The 19,700-nt window shown below is 54.9% G+C and overlaps 1 protein-coding gene across 8 annotated transcripts in view; it reads left to right on the top strand.

Moving 5' to 3' along the window:
* Nucleotides 1-736, top strand: part of LOC105463925 (MAPK associated protein 1) — a 270,742-nt gene extending 270,006 nt beyond the window's left edge. For all 8 annotated transcript variants that reach the window (XM_011711358.2, XM_011711357.3, XM_011711356.3 and 5 more), the window contains one exon: nucleotides 191-736. In XM_011711358.2, the coding sequence (XP_011709660.1) occupies nucleotides 191-316 (126 nt within the window). In that variant the 3' untranslated portion in view covers nucleotides 317-736. The remainder of the gene's footprint in view (nucleotides 1-190) is intronic.
* The last annotated feature ends 18,964 nt before the right edge of the window (nucleotides 737-19,700 follow it).

The following is a 19,700-nucleotide window of genomic DNA, read 5'->3' as shown; positions in this document are numbered from 1 at the left end:
CCATCGTGGAGCGGCGGCTCTGGGCCCAGCCGCTGCCAGGTTGCTGTGATGACTGGACTCCTTCCACATGACAGCACCTGGCCCTGAGGCACCTGGCCCAGGTCAGGGCCTTCGCTGCCACCCCCTCCTATGCCCTGGGTGAGTAGGGAGCGGCTGGCGAGGTGACCGGGCTGTGTGCTCTTGCTTCTAGGTTAACTACATCCTGGAATCGCGAGCAAGCACTGCCCGGGCTGACTACTTTGCTCAAAAACAAAGAAAACTGAACAGACGTACGAGCTTCAGCTTCCAGAAGGAGAAGAAATCCGGGCAGCAGTGACACTGGCCTCCAGCCTCAATCTGTTCCGTAGCTCAGAGCCTGCCTGCCAGGGCCAAGTGCCCTAGAGCCTACCCAGTGTCCTGAAGTCCTCGGGGGAAGGCCAGCTCCTGGCTCACTGGCACAGGGCAGGCGGGCCCTCGGAGAAGGTGTTGGGGGGCCCCCTAGGAAGGAGTGCTGGGGACATTGCCATGGGGCGGAAACCTGCTTGGCAGTGGCTTTGATGAGTGATGCCTGGGGGCCAGACCACCCCCTAGAGGAGCCTCGTGCCACCCAGCCACCTTCACTGCCTGCCACCCTGCCCGAGGATGTACAGAGCTGTGCCCACACATTTCCTTGCAACTTGATCAAATTTCTTAAAGCAAACAAAGAACAAAAATGTACATTTCTGGTTTTCCTTTTAATAAACAGGTGTACTCTTCATCATGGTTGGTATGGTGGACCATTCTTTGGGGCGGAGGATTGATTATGTTATTCTCTAAAATCTGTTCCCATATTGAACAGGCAGATTGGAAAAAGCTATGGTTCGATTTCTCATAAGAAATGTTTAGGTCTTAGTCAATAGTTTTAACTATGCCGTTTGTTTAAATGAGTGCATTTGCTTCGAGGGTAGTGTCTTACTAAAAGTTAGGAACAGAGACCTGGTGGTGTGTCCAAGGCCGTGTCACTTTCCCCTTCAGCACACCCCAGCTTCTGACCTCAGAGCCCAGGAGCTGTGTGGACAGTGCGGGGTGCCCGGAGGAGGGCGATGGCTGGTGCGGAGGCCGCGCTTCTGGCCAGACATGTCTTTCCGTTTCTTAAGTAGCAAGTGTAGGTTTCAGCTGGCAGTTCCACCTGCATGTGGATTTTCCCAGGATTGGAATTTTCTCTGCTTCGCTGCCTTGGAAGGGGCCGCATTCCCCTTTCCTCTTCTCCTTACAGTGCCTGCCTCCTTGTTCAAGCAGGCGGAAAGCTGCTGTTTCTCACGTTTCAGGGAGGGGGTGAGCGGAGGGAGACCTGTGTCCGTGCCGTCCGGCTCCCTGGGTGGGAACAGGCAAGGGATCAGACGCCCCTGACACCACGCCTCTGGCCACACCAGATGCCTCTGCGGTCCTCGACAGCCTCTTCAGCGCCCCTCCTGCGGCGATGTCCTTTCTCACTGTCCCCAGCCGGGGCCGGGGACCGGTGTGTCACTGAGGACCTGCATTAGAAACATTTTTTAAATTGTTGTACAGGAAGAGATGCGTCTAAAACAGCATCTCAAAGCGAGTGTATTTCTTTGCGCAAGGGGTCATGTTGATGAATTCTTCTTTCTTTCTGATCTTTGTTCAGCCGACAGGAGCATCCTTTTCTAATGTCTTCCATTCCTACCCCCTACCCAGAATTAAAAGAAATATTTGTAGCTTGCTATCTGTATTTGAATTTTTAGCAATTTTATATTTAGATATCTTTGAAAAATGTAAATGACTAATTTGGTCATTAAATCTTGTGACATATTCAATATTAAAATGATATTAAAATAAAAGTCGTATAAATACCCACTTTTGCATGTTGCATTGAATTCTTGAAGTCTGGAGTACGTGCTGCCGGAAACCATGACTGCCTGGAGCCTGCTGGGTGGTGGCATTAGACGAGGAAGCAACATCTCTGAAATGCACAGAGGCCTCCTCGGTGCTAAGCACGACAGGCTGGCCCTCTCCACTCAGGGGTGACACCAAAATCATCACCTCTTTCAGCCACAAAATCAATACCTTCTCTTACCGTGAAATGCGACACTCTCAGTTTACATAAATACATGGCCGGGTGAGGGAAAAGTGGAAAGGGAACACAGCAGCCACCGCCCAGGCCCAGCACTGATCGAGACTACATTCAGCTTTTCCTCAGCCCCTCTCCCCCACCCCGTACCTAGATCTCTAAAGACAGGACCGTGAGCTCTAGGACACAGGCATCTCACACTCTCCCCGGCACGGGCTGGGCAAGGCAGGAGGAGCTCGGCACACCCGAGATAACGGAAGTGACCGATGGACCCCACTTCTACTTTCCACCAGGTCCCCTGACCTGGCCCTGGTGTGACCCCTGCCCAAGACAATGTGAAAAGTCACAGCGTTGATGATAATTCACAACTGGGCCTCTGAACTCGGTGGAGGACTTGCAAGGTGTGGGCTGCCTGGCAGGCCTGGGCAGTGGGTCCTGGGAGCCCTGGCCTCGCTGGCCCCTGGGAGCCACCCTCCTCTTCCAAGGGCCTGCTGTGTGCTGCCATCTATAAACATGCAGTAACGAAACCCGCACAGGCTGCCTCCGTCAGGTCCCATCACCACCTCCATTTCAGGGGTCAGGACTCGAGAACTGGAAGGGCCACTTCACTGGCCCCAGACTCACCGTGAATGACTGGCGGACACGGTACCCCTGCTCTTAACCACTGGGCTCTGCCCTCCACAGGTGGCAGCCATGTGGCTCCAAGCTGGTTCCCTCCTCTTGGGCCCTCATTTTCCTGAGCTGAAAATGAAGGTGCTGGATTAGAGGACCCCGCAGACCCTCCTAAAGCATGTCCTAAATGTCTCAGCATCGTGGGAGCCCAGCTTTGCTTCCAGGGGTTTCTGTTTGCCAATCTTTGCCAGAGCCTCTCTGCTTCTGAGGGAGGGTGGTAAGAGCTGAGAATGCTGTGAGCTCGTCTAGCCCAGCCCAGAGACACTTCAGCCCACTTCGGCCTCTGCCTGCATGCCTCTGGAAGTGGAGCGCTCACTGCTGCTCAACTCAGCACTTTCCCTTGTTGGCCAGTTTGATCATTCTTAGCACGCCCTGCCTGCTTTGGGCCATACTTGCCCCCACCTCTGAGGCCCAGGTCCAACCTGTAGCCCTGCATCGCCGGCCTTGGCACAGCGCATTCCCGTCCCTGGCCCTGAGCCGGCAGCTGCCTCCAGACCCTTCCTATCCAGGCCCCCAGGACCAGAGTGCACCACGCCTCAGATGCCACTCAGCTGTATGGGGACCACAGGCATGTCTCTCTGTGTCTCCTCTGCATGGATTAAAAGGCTGGGAGGGCCGGGCGCGGTGGCTCAAGCCTGTAATCCCAGCACTTTGGGAGGCCGAGACGGACGGATCACGAGGTCAGGAGATCGAGACCATCCTGGCTAACACAGTGAAACCCCGTCTCTACTAAAAAATACAAAAAACTAGCCGGGCGAGGTGGCGGGCGCCTGTAGCCCCAGCTACTCGGGAGGCTGAGGCAGGAGAATGGCGTGAACCCGGGAGGCGGAGCTTGCAGTGAGCCGAGATCCGGCCACTGCGCTCCAGCCTGGGCGACAGAGCAAGACTCTGTCTCCAAAAAAAAAAAAAAAAGGCTGGGAGGTGATCCCCACCCCCGACATGTCCCTGAACACCTGCCGGCTGCTTCTTAGGGCCCCCCGCTTCCCCAGATCAGGGACTACAGAACATCAGGGCGAGCAAAGACCAAACCCGGCCGTCAACACAGGCCAAGAGTTGGGGGCGAGTGGCCTCTGGCCACACCACTGTGAACTGCATGCGGGCCGCCCACGTGCACCTGGAAGGTACCAGGGAGGCAGGAGAGGGCAGTGGGCAAAGGCCTGAGGTACAAGGCACAGCCTGGGTAGGCCGGTGGGGGCTGGGGACACTCATGTAGGATCCTTACCCGCCTGCTGGAGGGAGCCCCTCTCAGCTTCTTCATGGACCTCTGCGCACCCTCTGACTTGAACAAGCCCCTTCGCCTCCTGGAGCTCCAAGACTCCTGTGACAAAATGGGTTGTTAAGCCAAGGCCAGGAGGATGAAGCGCCAGCGCTGTCTCCCAGTGGGTGTGTCCTTGGGTGAGTTACTCTACTTCCCTGAACCTCAGTTTCCTCTTCTGTTAAAGGGAGACAGTACCAGCTCCTTCAGAGGGGCATGGTGAGGGTGGTGTCAAGTTCCTGGCCAGGCCTGGCCAGCCTGTGCTGCGGCTTCACGGAGCAGAGGCTCGCTCACTCCACACGAAGCCAGCTGTGGGTCTCCATGACCTCCGGGGGCTTCCACAAGGACTGGGACCGGGGCAGGAGGGCCAGAGAACAGGGCAGCAATGGCAAAATGCTAAGGCTGGAAAGAGACACAGGCACCTCTCGTTCCCACACACATCCCATTGGCCAGAACCCACCGTACGGTGCCGCCTACTCCAAGAGGACAGGCAGCACCACCACCCGGGCATTGAAGGGCACAGACGTTTGGGAACAGTTGTAATATCTGCCACCAAGAGGTGACTCCATGCTCCCCAACATCACCGTTCACAGGCTCCCCACCCCGAGGTGGCACCTCATCTATGATTTAATGTTTTCCCTTTACCATTCAGGCTAACGTGATTCTCTGCCTTAGCCATCCTAAGCAAGAACAGCCATGAAGCCGTGGGGTTGGTGTGCTGCGTATGTGTTCTGGTGCACATTAAAATAAATACACGGCCGGGCGCGGTGGCTCAAGCCTGTAATCCCAGCACTTTGGGAGGCCGAGACGGGTGGATCACGAGGTCAGGAGATCGAGACCATCCTGGCTAACACGGTGAAACCCCGTCTCTACTAAAAAATACAAAAATCTAGCCGGGCGAGGTGGCGGGCGCCTGTAGTCCCAGCTGCTCGGGAGGCTGAGGCAGGAGAATGGCGTAAACCCGGGAGGCGGAGCTTGCAGTGAGCTGAGATCCGGCCACTGCAGTCCAGCCTGGGCAACAGAGCAAGACTCCGTCTCAAAAAAAATAAAATAAAATAAAATAAATACACAACTATTCAAATGAATACACCCATCTGCCTACCCCTTAAATGCTGCGGCGTGTGGCCTCAGTGACACACCCCACGTGATAAACTGGAGCATGTTAGGACTTTGTGTTGTTGTTGTTGTTGTTATGGAGTCTCACTCTGTCACCCAGGCTAAAGTGCAGTGGCACAGTCTTGGCCCACTGCAACCTCCACCTTCCGGGTTCAAGTGATTCTCTTGCCTCAGCCTCCCGAGTAGCTGGGACTACAGGCGCCCGCCACCACGCCCGACTAATTTTTGTATTTTTAGTAGAGACGGGGTTTCACCACGTTGACCAGGATGGTCTCGATTTCTTGACCTCGTGATCCACCCGCCTTGGCCTCCCAAAGTGCTGGGATTACAGGCGTGAGCCACCGCGCCAGGCCGCACATGAGGACTTTCTATTCTTTCATCAGCGCCCGCCTCCCACCTGCTATTGAGCAGCTCATGTTAGTTATGAATTGTTTTCTCCATTATTCTCATGCCCACCTAATTCCCATTTTACAGATGAGGAAACTGAGGCTGTGCCATTGGAAAGTGGTGGAGCTGGCCCAGGGTCCTGTTCTCTGGCCTCCCACCCCCACCCAGCCGTCTCCCAGCCCCTCTGGGCCTCTGTCCCTTGGGGACTAAACACCTTGGATTCTGAAGGCCCCATGGAAGCCCCTTTCAGAGGCCCCTGCTATTCGGAAAGCGGCCAGGGAGAAGGAAAGAGTTAAACCCGTCACGTTGTGTTCCCACCAAACACCTCTGCCTAAATGCAAAATCCCAACAGGGCGGTGTTCCATGTTCTCAATAAAAGCCCTAAGAGTGATTTGTGAAGTCTCGAAGCCCAGTAATCTCGTCAGCATAATGGGATTATATTTCAAATCACCACGGCCTGTTCATTACCCATTTAAACTCCTCTGACAGAGGAAAACTTGCATAAAACGTGCGCGGCAGCCCTGGCCGACTTCCCCACTCTCCTTCCTGATTAGACAAACAGATGCTGAGGTCTGGAATGAAAAAATAATGTGCCCATTTATTCATTTTTCTGACAAGTCACAATAGATTTTTAACTGCCAATGAGTGACCTCCCAGAGGTGCGGCGGCCAGGGGGTGCCCGCTAGGCAGTGAGTGGTCACTTCCGCCCACACCAGCCCCCCTGGCCTGGCTGGATTTCTCCTGGGGCTGGAGCTGGCTGCCTGAGCCCCTCTCCTGCCCCAGCATCCGTGCCTGCAGCCGGGCTGGAAAGGGCTGCCCGATGGGCCTCTTGGCGGCCACCACGCAGGAGGTCTGGGGGCTCCAGAGGCCCCCAGGACACAGCGATGCCCTGAAGCCACATAGCCTGGGGTAGGAATCCTGGCCCTCCCCCTGAAGAGCCTGACGGGTGTTGAGGATACTGTCTTTAATCTCTCTGAGCCTCAGTTTCCCTATCTGTAAAGTAGAGATAGTAAGAGGCTCCTCTCATTGGGAAGTCCTCGGGGCAGTCGCTCAATCTGCACCCCCTGCTGTGACCACCAGGTCCCACGGCCTCCCTGGTCCCTGACCTCTGGCATTTGAGGGCTTTGCAGATGGGCTCGCCACCGTCTGGGTCATAGGCTCACAGCTGGCAGGTGGAGGAGCCCAGAGTCTCACCCCAGAGCCTCTCACTGTGGGCTCTGTGCCGCTCACTACCTGCCCCCGTCTTGGGAGCCAGATCCCCTAGACTCCCAGGAGACGGGCAGTGGATGTTCAAACAGCACCAAGACTGATGACTGAGCTAAGGGTCTGGAGAAGGAATGAAAATCCACCTCTGTGCTGTGTGACCACAGACCCATGACTCAACCTCTCTGAGCCATTTTCTCATCTGCGTTAACTGGGAGAGAATCCCACCTCCAGGGAGTGGCATGGGAAGTAAATAATACTGTGCACGGGCCTGGCATGCGCTAGGGGAACCCAGGCCCTCATCCCAAACACACTGGTCGCAGGACCTCAGGCCTTGGGGCAGCCCCAGCCCTCCAGGGAAGCCGTGGGGCCCACGTGAGACCTGGCCCTCCCTCCAAGGGCCCCACTGCCGGCTCTCCCCTCCCTACCCCTTCCTGCCTCCGCATAGTAGCCCCAGGCAGGACGCACATCTTTATGCATTAACTCCATGAATGTAAGAAATACTGAGGCTAATTCTTTCTAAAATGATAAAATTTGTCTATATTATAGCATTCCAGCCCCCAGCTTCCTGAAAGCTAAAAATATTTTAATGTCATATTTCCATGTAAATTTTAGTTTAGAATTTAATACCCTTTAAACATACATTACATTTTTAGCGTTCTTCAAGCCCTTGACTATTTTAAGGGCTTAGCTGATGTGCATTGCAGAAAAGGGCTGGGGGAGGCTGTAAATTACGAGGGAAAGTTCTAGAACCAAGGTTACCCCAAGCCTCCGTGCCCACCTCATCTTGAGAGTTACTCTTCTGGACAAACGCTGGAATCGTGGGGAGATATCAAATGTCTTGGTTTTCCTGCTGGGAAATGTGGCTATGATTGGTGGCGTCCCTGGGGGACCTGAGGATCTGCTGCACAGCCCAGGCTGGGAGACGCCCAGACGGCTGAGGGGCCAGGGACAGGGGCTCTGCAGTTGCACGCCCTGGGCTCAGATCCTAGTGCTGCCACTTGCCGGCAGGGGACTTTGTCGTGCTGATCCGTGCCAGTCTCCTTGCCCAAAATGGGGCCAAGGTTAGAGTTCATGCACAGGTGTTTTGGGTGAATTCACAAGAAAAGAGGTTATTGGCTCCCCAGAGGAAGTGACTTCCAGGGTGGACTGGCTGGCCTTGCTGAGAGCCAGTGGTGACATGTGAGTGCTAGGGCTGGCAGAGAGGCAGCAGGGAGGGGTCCTGGCAGGACTGGGAGCAGAAAGGGCCCCCGGCCACAGGAGCCATGGGCAGGCCCAGGTCCTGCTCCCACAGCAACCCGCCAGCAGCTGACTCAGGGACCAGGGCCCCCCAGCCTCGGCGTTGCCTGAGAGTCCTGACACCACTCTGATGGGGCAGGTTCCCTGAGAGGAGGAAGTAAAGTTCCCCGCTGGGCTGCTGGGATGGAGCCTGCGCATAAATCTTGAGTTACAGGAGCTAAGCCAGTGCTGTTACTTGTCTAAGTGGATTTGAGGACAAGGTTTGTCATGCCCCTTACAAAACGGACATACTTGTGATGGCTAGAATGTCACCCCTGTCTGTGCATCTGGGTGAGAGAAGCCTCCGCTAGCTGAACCACATTTTGTGTTTGTTTTGGGGGTTTTTTTTTGGAGACAGGGGCTCACTCTGTCACCCAGGCTGGAATGCAGTGGCGCGATCATGGCTCACTACAGCCTCGACTTCCCAGGCTCAAGTGATTTTCCAACCTCAGCCCCCCACGTAGCTGGGACTACTGGTGCACACCAGCACATCTGGCTAATTTTGTTATTTTATTTTTGTAGAGACGAGGGTCTTGCCATGTTGGCCAGGTAGGTGTCAGACTCCTGGGCTCAAGTGATCCTTCTGTCTCAGCCTCCTGAAGTGCTGGTGAACCATCATTTCTGTTTTGTTTTGACTGATCTGCACCCCACCCCAGCTCCTAGGAGATATAAATCACCTGACGATGCGGGGACCCCCACGGTGTGTGTGAGTCCCCAGGCCTGGCCCATGAGGTGCAGCCTCCTGTTCCTTCTGTCAGTCCAGCCCCTCCTCCTGGAACTAGGCCAAGGACAGCCAGGGGAAGGCCCTGAAATGGTGGGGAAGGGTGCTCACAGTTGCCTTTCAGGGAGGTGAGGCTGGGGATTCATGCCCCCCTGGGCTCAGGAGGCTGAGGCCTGGAGCACACACCCCACCAACCTGGGCTGAGCTGCACCGTGAGTCCCTAGGCCAGGGTCTTTGGGTGAATTTATCAATCTCTTTGAGGACCCATCTGTGAAATGGGGACAGAAATAGCCTTCCTCGCAGGGCTGCTGGGAGGATCCACTGAGATCCTACACCGGGAGGGCCCGGCACAGCGGGAGCCAGTGGTCCACAGTTGTTAACCAGAACAAGAAATGTACATTGTGGACACAAAGAATCTGGTGAGATGCATGGCTCTGCCTTCTCATCACTTTCAGGGCAGGGTTAGATGCATTGATCGACAGAGATGAGCCACAGTTTGGGCTCCAACCAGTGTCTGTGACTGCAGCAGGCTCGTTGAGATTTATAAAGAGTGTCTGCATCCCGGCAGGGGAAGGCACCGGTGGAGGGAGCTGCATAAGTGCAGGATGCTGGGGGAACCTGGGGACCACATGGGGACCCTTCCCAAGCCTGCCCAGAGGAAGCCCCGAGGAGTCCCTCCTAACTCGGGCTCAGTGGGGCAGGCGGCCGCTGAGAAGATGAGAGCAGTTTCCTGGTGGGAGGTAGGTTCCCACCCAGGAGGAACGTAAGCATTCGGCGCTCGTTCAACACGTCCACTGATGCCAGCCCTGTTCCAGGCCTTGAGAGGGCCCTGGAGGTACAGAAAGCACCCGACTCAGAGCCCTCCTCGGGGAACTCATGGTCTGGGGCTTTGACCCATCCTCTAGTGGCTGGGTGACCAGGTGTCTGCAGCAGGCAGCTGGGGGAGTGGAGGTGGACACGTTCTCCCCGCGTCCTGTCCCCGGGCCTGTCAGCCTGGGCCTGAGAACATGCCTGGGGAAAAGCTGCCCCGGCCCTGATGGATCCCACTGGAGGGTGACAGTGGAGGACACCTGGGGAGGACAGATTCCGAAGCAAGGAACCCCAAGAGGAATTCACCAAGGGGAGGAGTTGGGGTGCAAGTGCAACCCGTTCTCTGGGAGAGCTGTGATGGGGTGAGTCTGGGCTCAGGTGCCCTGGCCACAGGGGCTGAGAGGTCAACCTGCATGAAGACCCCAGCCAAGGGTCCCCGTCATGAGAACCGTGGGAGTCCCCCACTCACCACAGAAAGAGGGGTTCTCGGCACTCCTCTCACATTGCTGGTTTCTCCCGTCAGGAAAGGAGGTCTCTGGGTTTGCGGGGAGGGACTTTTGTGTGTCCCTACCCAGAGGCTGTGAGGGGCCCTCCGTGACTTGACACGGATTCCTGGGCGATCAGAGAGCGAGCTCCTGGCGGACAGCCACAGCGCCGCACCTCCCAGACGTGGAGGCCAGCTTGCCACCCATGTGCCCACCTTCCACAGTCAGGGACCTCAGCAGCCACCCTGAAGCGGAGGAAAGGGGCAGGGGACAGCTGGAGTGGGCGAGCCTCTTCAGCTGTTCCTAGGTGCCGACCACGGTGCAAATACTTTTTAAAATTATTTCTTCAAAATGCCCCCAAAGCAGAAGTTCTTAGCATCATTTCACGATGGCAAGATCTAAAGGGGGAAGGAAGGAAGGAAGGGGCATTCGTGGACCCAGACCTGGCTTGGGCTCCAATCCGAACACTTCCTCTCGGTGTGTCCACGTGTGGGTGTGTCTGTGTGTCTCTGTGAGTGTGTGTGCAATTGTGTGCATGTAACCATGTGTGAGTGCATGTGTCTGTGAGGTTTTTTTTTTTGTTTTTTTGTTTTTTTTTTTTTTGAGACGGAGTCTTGCTCTGTCACCCGGGCTGGAGTGCAGTGGCCGGATCTCAGCTCACTGCAAGCTCCGCCTCCCGGGTTTATGCCGTTCTCCTGCCTCAGCCTCCCGAGTAGCTGGGACTACAGGCGCCCGCCACCTCGCCCGGCTAGTTTTTTTGTATTTTTTAGTAGAGACGGGGTTTCACCGTGTTAGCCGGGATCGTCTCTCGATCTCCTGGCCTCGTGATCCGCCCGTCTCGGCCTCCCAAAGTGCTGGGATTACAGGCTTGAGCCACCGCGCCCGGCCGTGTCTGTGAGTTTTTGCATGTCTACACATGCACATGTTTGAGTGTATGCACCTGGTGCGTGCGTCTGTGTGTGTGTGTGTGTGTGTGTGTGTGTGTGTGTCTTTAATCCAAGAGTGGCCGGCCCCGCGCACCTGCGTTCCGCATGGCCTGGCAGAGGCGTCTGTTCTTGGAGGAGGCCATGAGTCCCTCAGCAGCCCCTCCCCCGCAGCCCAGCAGCTGGCCACCATCTCGGCACACATTTCCCTGTCACATCTGATTTGCAAAGTCGTGTCTGTGACGGACCCACAGGAGCATCCAATTGGGGCTTCTTCAGGTCAAGGAGTATTTTCCCGAGCCCCGCTCTTCAGAGGGGAAGGCAAATGTGAGCAGCCCTCTGTCTCCTCTCCCAGGCCCGTGCCGCCAGCCGCGGAATCTTCTCCTGGGCCACAGTGGGCGAGGGCCTGAAGGGCCACCTCCAGGTCCGTCATTATCCCATTTTACAGATGAGGACATCGAGGCCTGCAGGAGTCATGCTGTTTTCCCAAGGTGCACAGCTGCCAAGGCTGGGGCTAATATTGGAAGTGGCCTCTCTGGCCCCTCTCCAAGGCCTTGGTTGTCACCATCACTACCCGTAGCCTTCCCGCAGGTGCCTGGTCTGGGCTGTTCCCTCTGGCCTGACTCCAGGACCTCCTCCTCCAAGAAGCCTGCCTGGGCTGTCTTGGCTGGTTTCGAGAGCATCTGGGGAAGAGACTGCTGAGCTGGGTGGCTTTGATCCCATGAAGTCAAGGCATTTTGATGCAGGAGTGGAAACCCATGGCGGGGGATTCCAGCAGAGAGAATCCCCTATGAGCCCAGCCCTCGGGCACAGGATCCAGCCAGCCAGGCCCAAGGGCCAAGCCACATACCCTTTCACTGAGGGCTGGGTTGGTGTCACCACTCCTTCTAGGTCTCCTTCTTGTCACACTGGTGGTGAGGACGCTCATGGCCTCCAGACCAAAGTCTGCTAGGCCTCCCAGGGCCACCCCCACCCAGCTGCCACGGCCCCACCTCTGAGTACTGACTCCCAGAGGGGAGGGACTGCAGGGAGGACAAGCAGCCTTCTTGCCCAGGGGCTCCCCCTTGTGGTGGGGCCCAGGGAAGGGGCCTCACAGGCCACCGCTCCCCGAGGACAGGGATCAAGCCTGCTCTGCTCATCAGTCCCTGGCACGTAGCACACACTCAACAAATATCCAATGAATAGAACGCATGTTACAAAGTGTCCTGATCCCCGAACAGGTTCCTTGGCCACAGAGGTCTGGGAACTCCACGCTGAACATGGCAGGTGTCGCTCCTGCGGGGTCCCTCGGAGCCTTCAACGGGCCACTGTGCACTGTGTTCCGAGAAGGGGGTGGCACCAGCTTCCCCAGGCACGCTTGTGGCAGAAGTGCACGCACACATGTCTACAGCTGGGGTAGCTCAGAACAACTTAGGCGATGCTGTTGCAGGAGCCGCGGCAGTGGCGGCTGACAGCCTGGTCTCTGGAGTCAGACAAACCGGCGCCACTGCCTGTTCACTGTGTGACCCTGGGCAAGTCCCTTCACCTCGCAGAGTCTGAGTCACCCCTTACGCTTCCATGGGATCCTCAGGGCCACTCTTGCCTCCATTCAGGTGCCACCATCACCCTCCTGGACCACAGAGCAGCAGCTTCCTCCCGAGCCTCCCTGGCTCCGATCTGTCTCCTGCCCCGGGATAGGAGCTCTGGCTGGGGAGGGCTTGAGTCTGACTTGTTCTGCTCTCACTGTATCCCCAGCGCCCAGAGCAGGCCTGGCACAAAATGACGTTTGTTGAATGAACGCATGCGTGCATGAATGAATAGGTGGGTGGCTGTTCCCGTGGGATACTCTCAGGCCACTTGGCCACCCCCTTGCTATCCCTCTCCCACACCTCAGTCTGGCTCGAACCTGAAGGAGCCCCAAGTCCCACTCAGCAAATTAATTCAATTTGAATAATTATATTGTAGTGGGAGTTGCCAGACCATGAAAGCTGAATGGGAAAACAATTTCTCACACACTCACAGAGAGAAGCTCTGGTTTCCACCTCTAGAATGCTTTCCAGACTCCAAGCCTCAGCCCCCGCGTGCACGGCTCCCGCCCGCACGGTCCGCACCCCGCGCAGGCCTCGAACATGTACCCCATGCACAGATGAGGAGAGCAAGGCTCAGGTGCCCAGTGACTCTGCCAGGGCATGCAGCTAAGGCACGGGACACCAAGGGCACCATTCTGGAGCTGTACAGGTCGGTGTTGAGCTCCCAACTCTGCCTCCTCCCCATCTGTGTGACACCAGGCCAGTCACTTCACTCTCTGAGCCTCAGTTTCCTCATCTGTCAAACGCGCTAGTAATCCCTCCTCTACAGGGTTGTGAGAAATAGATGAGGTAGAAGATGGGAGGGAGATTGCTGAGGAGAGCCGGTTTTGTGGCTGTGCGTGTGCAGAGTGGGACAGGGAAACCTTCCTAGGAAAAAGCCACCTAGAAGACGGCGCCCTCGGCTGAGGATGCTGAGGATGAGGCACTAGGGCCCAGCACAGTGGCCGGCACGTGCAGGTGCTCGATGAGCTTTTCTCTTTGCTTTTTTTTTTTTTTTTTTTTTTAAAGACAGGATCTCGCTCTGTGACCCAGGCTGGAGTGCAATGGCGTGATCTCGGCTCACTGCAACCTCCACCTCCCAGGTTCAAGCGATTCTTTTGGCTCAGCCGCCTGAGTAGCTGGGATTACAGGCACACGCCACCACACCCAGCCTTAAAAAACATTTGTGGGACAAATGACTGCCTTCTGCTGGTGCAACTGAGCAGCCCAGAACACAGACAGAGCCACAGAGGACAGGGCTGGGCCAAGGGTGCCCTTGGGCAGACAATAGGAAGGCAGGGGATGCGGCTGGAGCCATGAGCGCGAGGCCAAGCATGGCCTAGATCCATTCTCCAGCTTCAGGAGCTCTGCCTGGGCACACGAGCCTGGGTACGTGTCGGTCACCACGAACCCGTCAGTCAAGGTGGCTGCACTTCGGCCAGAAGGAGCACCTGGGTACGTGTCGGCCACCAGGAACACCCCTCAGTTAAGGCAGCTGCACTTCGGTCAGAATGAGCTCCACCGCTGCCAAGATGGCTGCCTCCAGTCAAGATGGCTGCCAAGGTGGCCTCATAGAACAGGGCCCACTGGGTAGTGAAAGCCCCACTACCACTGGCTTCAAAACAGAACAAAGGAATTGTTAAATGGTGTCAAGACTGTAAATGGGGGGATTCAAAACCCAAGGCAGCCCAAACTCTCCAAAGAATAAGAGAAAACCAGTCAGCCCAGCCCTGTGCCTCTTGAGAATGCTGGGTAATTTCATTTTCCTCTTTGTCTTTTTGTTTTCCTTTAGCAGAACCACCAAGCAGCAGCCACAAAAATCAGTTAAGACTTCCAGAGTGCTTCCTTCTCCAGAAATCTTTTATAAAAGGTGAAAGATTTACAAGACCTGAAGAGCAAACCAAGCAGGATAATTGTTTTTGGAATGACCCCAATATTTTCACCCCGGCGACCCCAGCTGGGCATCTTGCCCCATATTTATGATTCCTGGTCTGCTGTGCGCCGCTGGGGGACCTTTCTGAGCCCCCTCTGCAAGCCCCCAGTCCCTTATCGGGCCTGTAACTCACCCTGACGTTATCTCTCGGGAGGGTTTTATGCACTTTAATTTAACTCCCTCATCATTATTTCCCGGACTTCAAGGTTTTCTCTTCGGAGCTGCCCTTCCTGGGACAAGCATAATCTGTTTGCCATCAAGCCCAATAAATATGTTTGTGCGGGAGATGGGGACCGTTTGGGGAGAGCAGCTCAGGCCTGGGAAGCAGCCTCAGGCTCTCACCCCCTTCTCGGCTTCCAGGCTGGTCTCTGTCCTTGAACCTCTGTGGAATGGGAGTCTCAGCCTTAGATCTCAGGCCACGTGGCCAGATCTAGCAAATGCAAATCCAGGACGCCAGTTAAATTTGAATTTCAGATAAAGAATTGTTTTAGTATAATAAGTATGTCCCATGCAGTGTATGCGAAAACAATTATTCATTGTTTATCTGAAATTCAAATTTAATTGGGTGTCTCGTATTTTCAGTGGTATCAGCTCCTAGTGGGCTGCTGCACTCACGACTCCAAACACACATTCATACATTGTGGGTGTATTTGTTCCCGAGGGCTGCCGTAATAAAGTCCCACAGACATGGTGGTGGGGGGCGGGTAAACAAAAGAAACTGATGGCACAATTCTGGAGGCTGGAAGTCCGAGGTGGAGGTGCCAGCAGGGCTGGTTTGTCCCGAGGCCTCTCTGCCTGGCAGGCGGATGGCCAGCTTCTCCCTGTGTCCTCATGTCTCCCCTCTGGGTATCTGCGTCCTCATTTCTTCCTCTTATAAGGACACCAGTCAGATTGGATTAGCGCCCACCCTAATGCTGTCACTTTCACTTAATTACCTCTTTAAAGGCCTTGTCTTTGCTAAGCACAGCAGCTCACGCCTGTAATACCAGAAATTTGGGAGGCCAAGGTGGGAGGATCGCTTGAGCCCACGAGTTCAAGACCAGCCTGGGCAACATAGGGAGACCCCGTCTCTATGAAAAATTAAAAAAAAAAAAAAATTAGCTGGATGTAATGGCACACACCTGTAGTCCCAGCCACCTGGGAGACTGAGGTGGGAGGATCACCTGAGCCCAGGGAGGCTGAGGCTGCAGTGAGCCGTGATGGTGCCACTGCACTCCAGCCCAGGCGACAGAGTGAGATCTTGTCTCAAAAAAATATAAATAAATAAATAAATAAATAAATAAATAAAGGCCCTGTCTCTCGTTACAGTCACATGCTAAGGCATTGGGGGTTAGGACTCCAACAGATGAACTTGTGGGGGAGATAGAATCCCACCCATCACAGGGGATATGTAACCATCGCCCACCAGAAGGGGTGTGGGCAACCTGTGAGGACAAGAGCTTTGCCTCTCTGGCCACCACTGGGTCCTCAGTGCCAGCCCCAGGGCTTGGCTCAGGCCCACAGTGAATCATCCACAACAGGGCCCCTATCGCATGCCGCCCATGCTATGCCCTGATCTTCCCACTGTGTGTAGCAATCCCAAGGGGGCCCCTGACAACTCTGCAAGGTGGTTATGCAGAGGAGGAATGGAGCACAGAGAGGCACAGGAGCAACCCTGGGTCACACAGCAAATTAGAGCCAACCTTTACAAGCAGGTCTCAGAGGCTCCAGAACCAGGACGGATCCCCCTCGGTCCACCCCCGTTAAGGGGTGATTACCCCTTAACTCCCTTAGGGTCCCCGTAAGCCACAATGCAGCATAGCGGGGGCCCAACTGCAAGTCAAGAGGGGACGATTTGGGGTCACATCCTCGGACAGGCTATGGAAGGAGTCTCCTATGGGAAAGGGCCTGGGTCTACCTCCCCCAACAGGGCCCTGTCACTCGGAGGGTTCTCTGGATGAGGCGGTCACAGTTGAAGACTCCAGAGGGAGATAGGTGTGAACTGAAGTCTCCGCCCAGTGACTTCATGGCTGTGTGATCTCAGCACCTTCCCGTGGGCACTCCTGGCCTCAGTTTTCTCTCCTGCAAGGAGCTGAGGTAGGAGGATGAGATTTAATCAAAATAACCGCGATGTTTGCCCCTCTGTGTTTCCTAACAAGTCCCAACACTGTCCCATGCACAGGGAGTTTGCATTTCTCCATCGAGGGTGCTGTTGGAATTTGGGATGGGACAGTTCTTCACGTCTGGTGACTGTTCCGTGCCTTGAAAGACGTCTGGCCTTCCTAGCTTGTGCCCGTGGTTATAAAACCGATCTGCTCCCTAACCTGTCAATCTCTCCCCAGGCGACAACCACAAATGTCCCCACCCATTACCAAATGACCCTGGTTGAGACCAGCAGCCCCCACTGCTCTGGGGAGAGGATGCCTTAGCAGGAGCTGAGGCAGGTCATGGAGCACATTCCAGAGACCAAGGGTGTGGAGCAAGGAGACCCTGTGGGTCTTTTTTTTTTTTTTTTTTTTTGAGATGGAGTCTCGCTCTGTCGCCCAGGCTGGAGTGCAGTGGCCGGATCTCAGCTCACTGCAAGCTCCGCCTCCCGGGTTCACGCCATTCTCCTGCCTCAGCCTCCCGAGTAGCTGGGACTACAGGCGCCCGCCACCCCGCCCAGCTAGTTTTTTGTATTTTTTTAGTAGAGACGGGGTTTCACTGCGTTAGCCAGGATGATCTCAATCTCCTGACCTCGTGATCCGCCCTTCTCGGTCTCCCAAAGTGCTGGGATTACAGGCTTCAGCCACCACGCCCGGCCAGCCCTGTGGGTCTTTAATAAGGGGGCTCTGCCTCTAGACCCGGGCAGGGCGGAAAGGACAACAGCACCCTAGACAGGCTTGCGAGAGCCCCCAGTTGCGTGGCTCACAGGCAAAGGACCTCATGGCTCTCTCTTCTCCGTGCTGTGGTGCCCCTCAGCCTGGTGATTCCCATGTGCCCAAGAGTGACACTGAAGCCTGAGAGGCTGCCGGGCATGACAGAGCCTCAGAGTTGGGAGCAAAAGTCGATGGGGCCCCAACCTGAAGACACCCAGACGAGGTGCCCATGGGGCAGCCATGCCAATCGTGAGTTTTGCTTTCCGTATTTTACGATGCTTTGACATTTTAGAGGCTTTGTTAATCCTGAAGGAACTGCCGCTTCCGGGGCTAGCTAATTCCTAGAGATAGCAAAGAGCATGACTTTCACATCAAACCCATCACCACAAAGCCCACATCCCCAGCCTCCTTTACCCAATTCTCATAGCTAAGCCCATAATTCCCCTGCCCAAAGTCACTCTGGGTACTCTCATCTCAGTGCCCAGGTGCCAGGGGCAGGTGCCAGACAGCCAGACACCACTTCTACAGCCCGGAGCCCGCCGAATTATTCAAACTAGCCGATCGTCCATCCAATCCTACACGGGCTTGAACTTGTCCACTCTGCCTTATCCATTTTTAATTCCCTTGGAAACCATGATGAAGGCTCTGGGCCATGTTCCCTCCGAGCTCCAGCTGCCTCCTCTCCGACCCTGGAGCTTCTCCATGGGGCCTGCAGGGCATGGTGCACCCCCTTCTCCAGGGTACTGTGAGTAGTAAACACTCTTTCTTTTTTTATGTTTATTTTATTATTATTATTTTAATATAGAAACGGGGGATCTCTCTATTTTACTCAGGCTGGTCTCGAACTCCTGAGCCCATGTGAACTCCTCAGCCTCCAAAAGTGCTGGGACTACAGGCATGAGCCACCATGCCCGGCCAATAAACACACTTTCAATGGCATTGACTTCTTCATGCCTATCACCTTACCATACCTGATTAAAACACATCCCAGTACATTTTACAACAACCAGCCTCTTCTCCCAGGGTGCACAGGCACCACATTCGCATCCGGGCAAAGGCGCACCAGAAATTGACTGATATCCACCACCACCACCCCCCAGCCGAATGAGCCTGGCAAGAGGCACCACGTTCCATCATCACGTGGAGCAGCAGCCCTGCACACCGGTGAGGAGGGTGATGAGTAGTGCCCTGTGTGAGGCTGATGACAGAGACAGACAGAGAGCCAGGACCCAGAGCCCAGGGATCCCTCCCAGCTGCACGGGATGACGTCTGGCCCAGCATGGCCCAGGGCGCCCCTGGCCTCAGCATGGCTTTGCCCCACCTGGGCCAACTGGAGCCCAAGGGCCTGCCAGTGCTGGGGGAACCCTCATGCTCATGGGCTCCCCACCCCCTCGCCTCCCTTCCTGGGCCAGTGCAATTGAATCTGGCAGAGGTGGGTGGACATACCCAGATTGTCTGTGGTCTGAGTCCATCAGCCATGTGACTGGGGCGAGTCATCCTTTGGGCTCTCTGCTTCCTCCTGTGTAAAATAGGGACAAGTGCCTTCTTTCCTGAGGGGATTAATCACATAAATAAGTAATCAATGATGCTTGGACTCCTCAAAACACAATTGCGGCCAAAGAGGGAGAAGCACCCCGACTTCCTACTCATTCTACCACAGAAATGCACGGATTTCAGGCCATCGGGCAGCCACGTTGTGTTTGGGACATTTCTTCTGCAGAATCTCTTGAAATGATCATTATTGGATTTCTAATGTCGCATAAAATGTGCCCAGGATGATGTCACCTGCACTAGAAGGACTCTGCATCCTCATTGGCTCCAGGACCAGGGGGTGCAGCCAGTCAGAGCTCATCTTGGCTGAACACAGGGTCATTTGTTTCCATGTTTTCTTTCTTTTCAACAACAATTTTAATTGGCAAGTAAACATTGTATATATTGGCCAGGCACGATGGCTCATGCCTGTAATCCCAGCACTTTGGGAAGCCGAAGCAGGTGGATCACCTGAGGTCAAGAGTTCAAGACCAGCCTGACCAATATGGTGAAGCACCATCTCTACTAAAAATACAAAAATGTGCTGGGCGTGTTAATGCATGCTTGTAATCCCAGTTACTGGGGAGGCTGAGGCAGAAGAATCACTTGAACCCGGTAGGGGAGGTTGCAGTGAGCCAAGATCGCACCACTGCACTCCAGCCTGGGCGACAGAGTGAGACTCCATCTCAAAAATAATAATAATAATAATAATAATAATAATAATAATAAATAACAAAATAAAATTGTATATACTTATGGTGTGCAGCATAATGTTTTGATATATGTACACATTGCAGAATGGCTAAACTGAGCTATTTAACATGCATTACCTCACATACTTTCCATCTTTTTGTGGTGAGAACATTTAAAATCTACTCTCTTAGCAACTTTCAAGTATACACTCTATTGTTATTAACTGTAACTACCATGTTGTACAAGAGATCTATTGAAGTACT

This window comes from Macaca nemestrina, chromosome 14, assembly GCF_043159975.1.
Source record: "Macaca nemestrina isolate mMacNem1 chromosome 14, mMacNem.hap1, whole genome shotgun sequence".
NCBI classification, from domain to species: domain Eukaryota; kingdom Metazoa; phylum Chordata; class Mammalia; order Primates; family Cercopithecidae; genus Macaca; species Macaca nemestrina.
The sequence above is the reverse complement of the archived record's forward strand: the minus strand, read 5'-3'. Positions and strand labels throughout refer to the sequence as shown.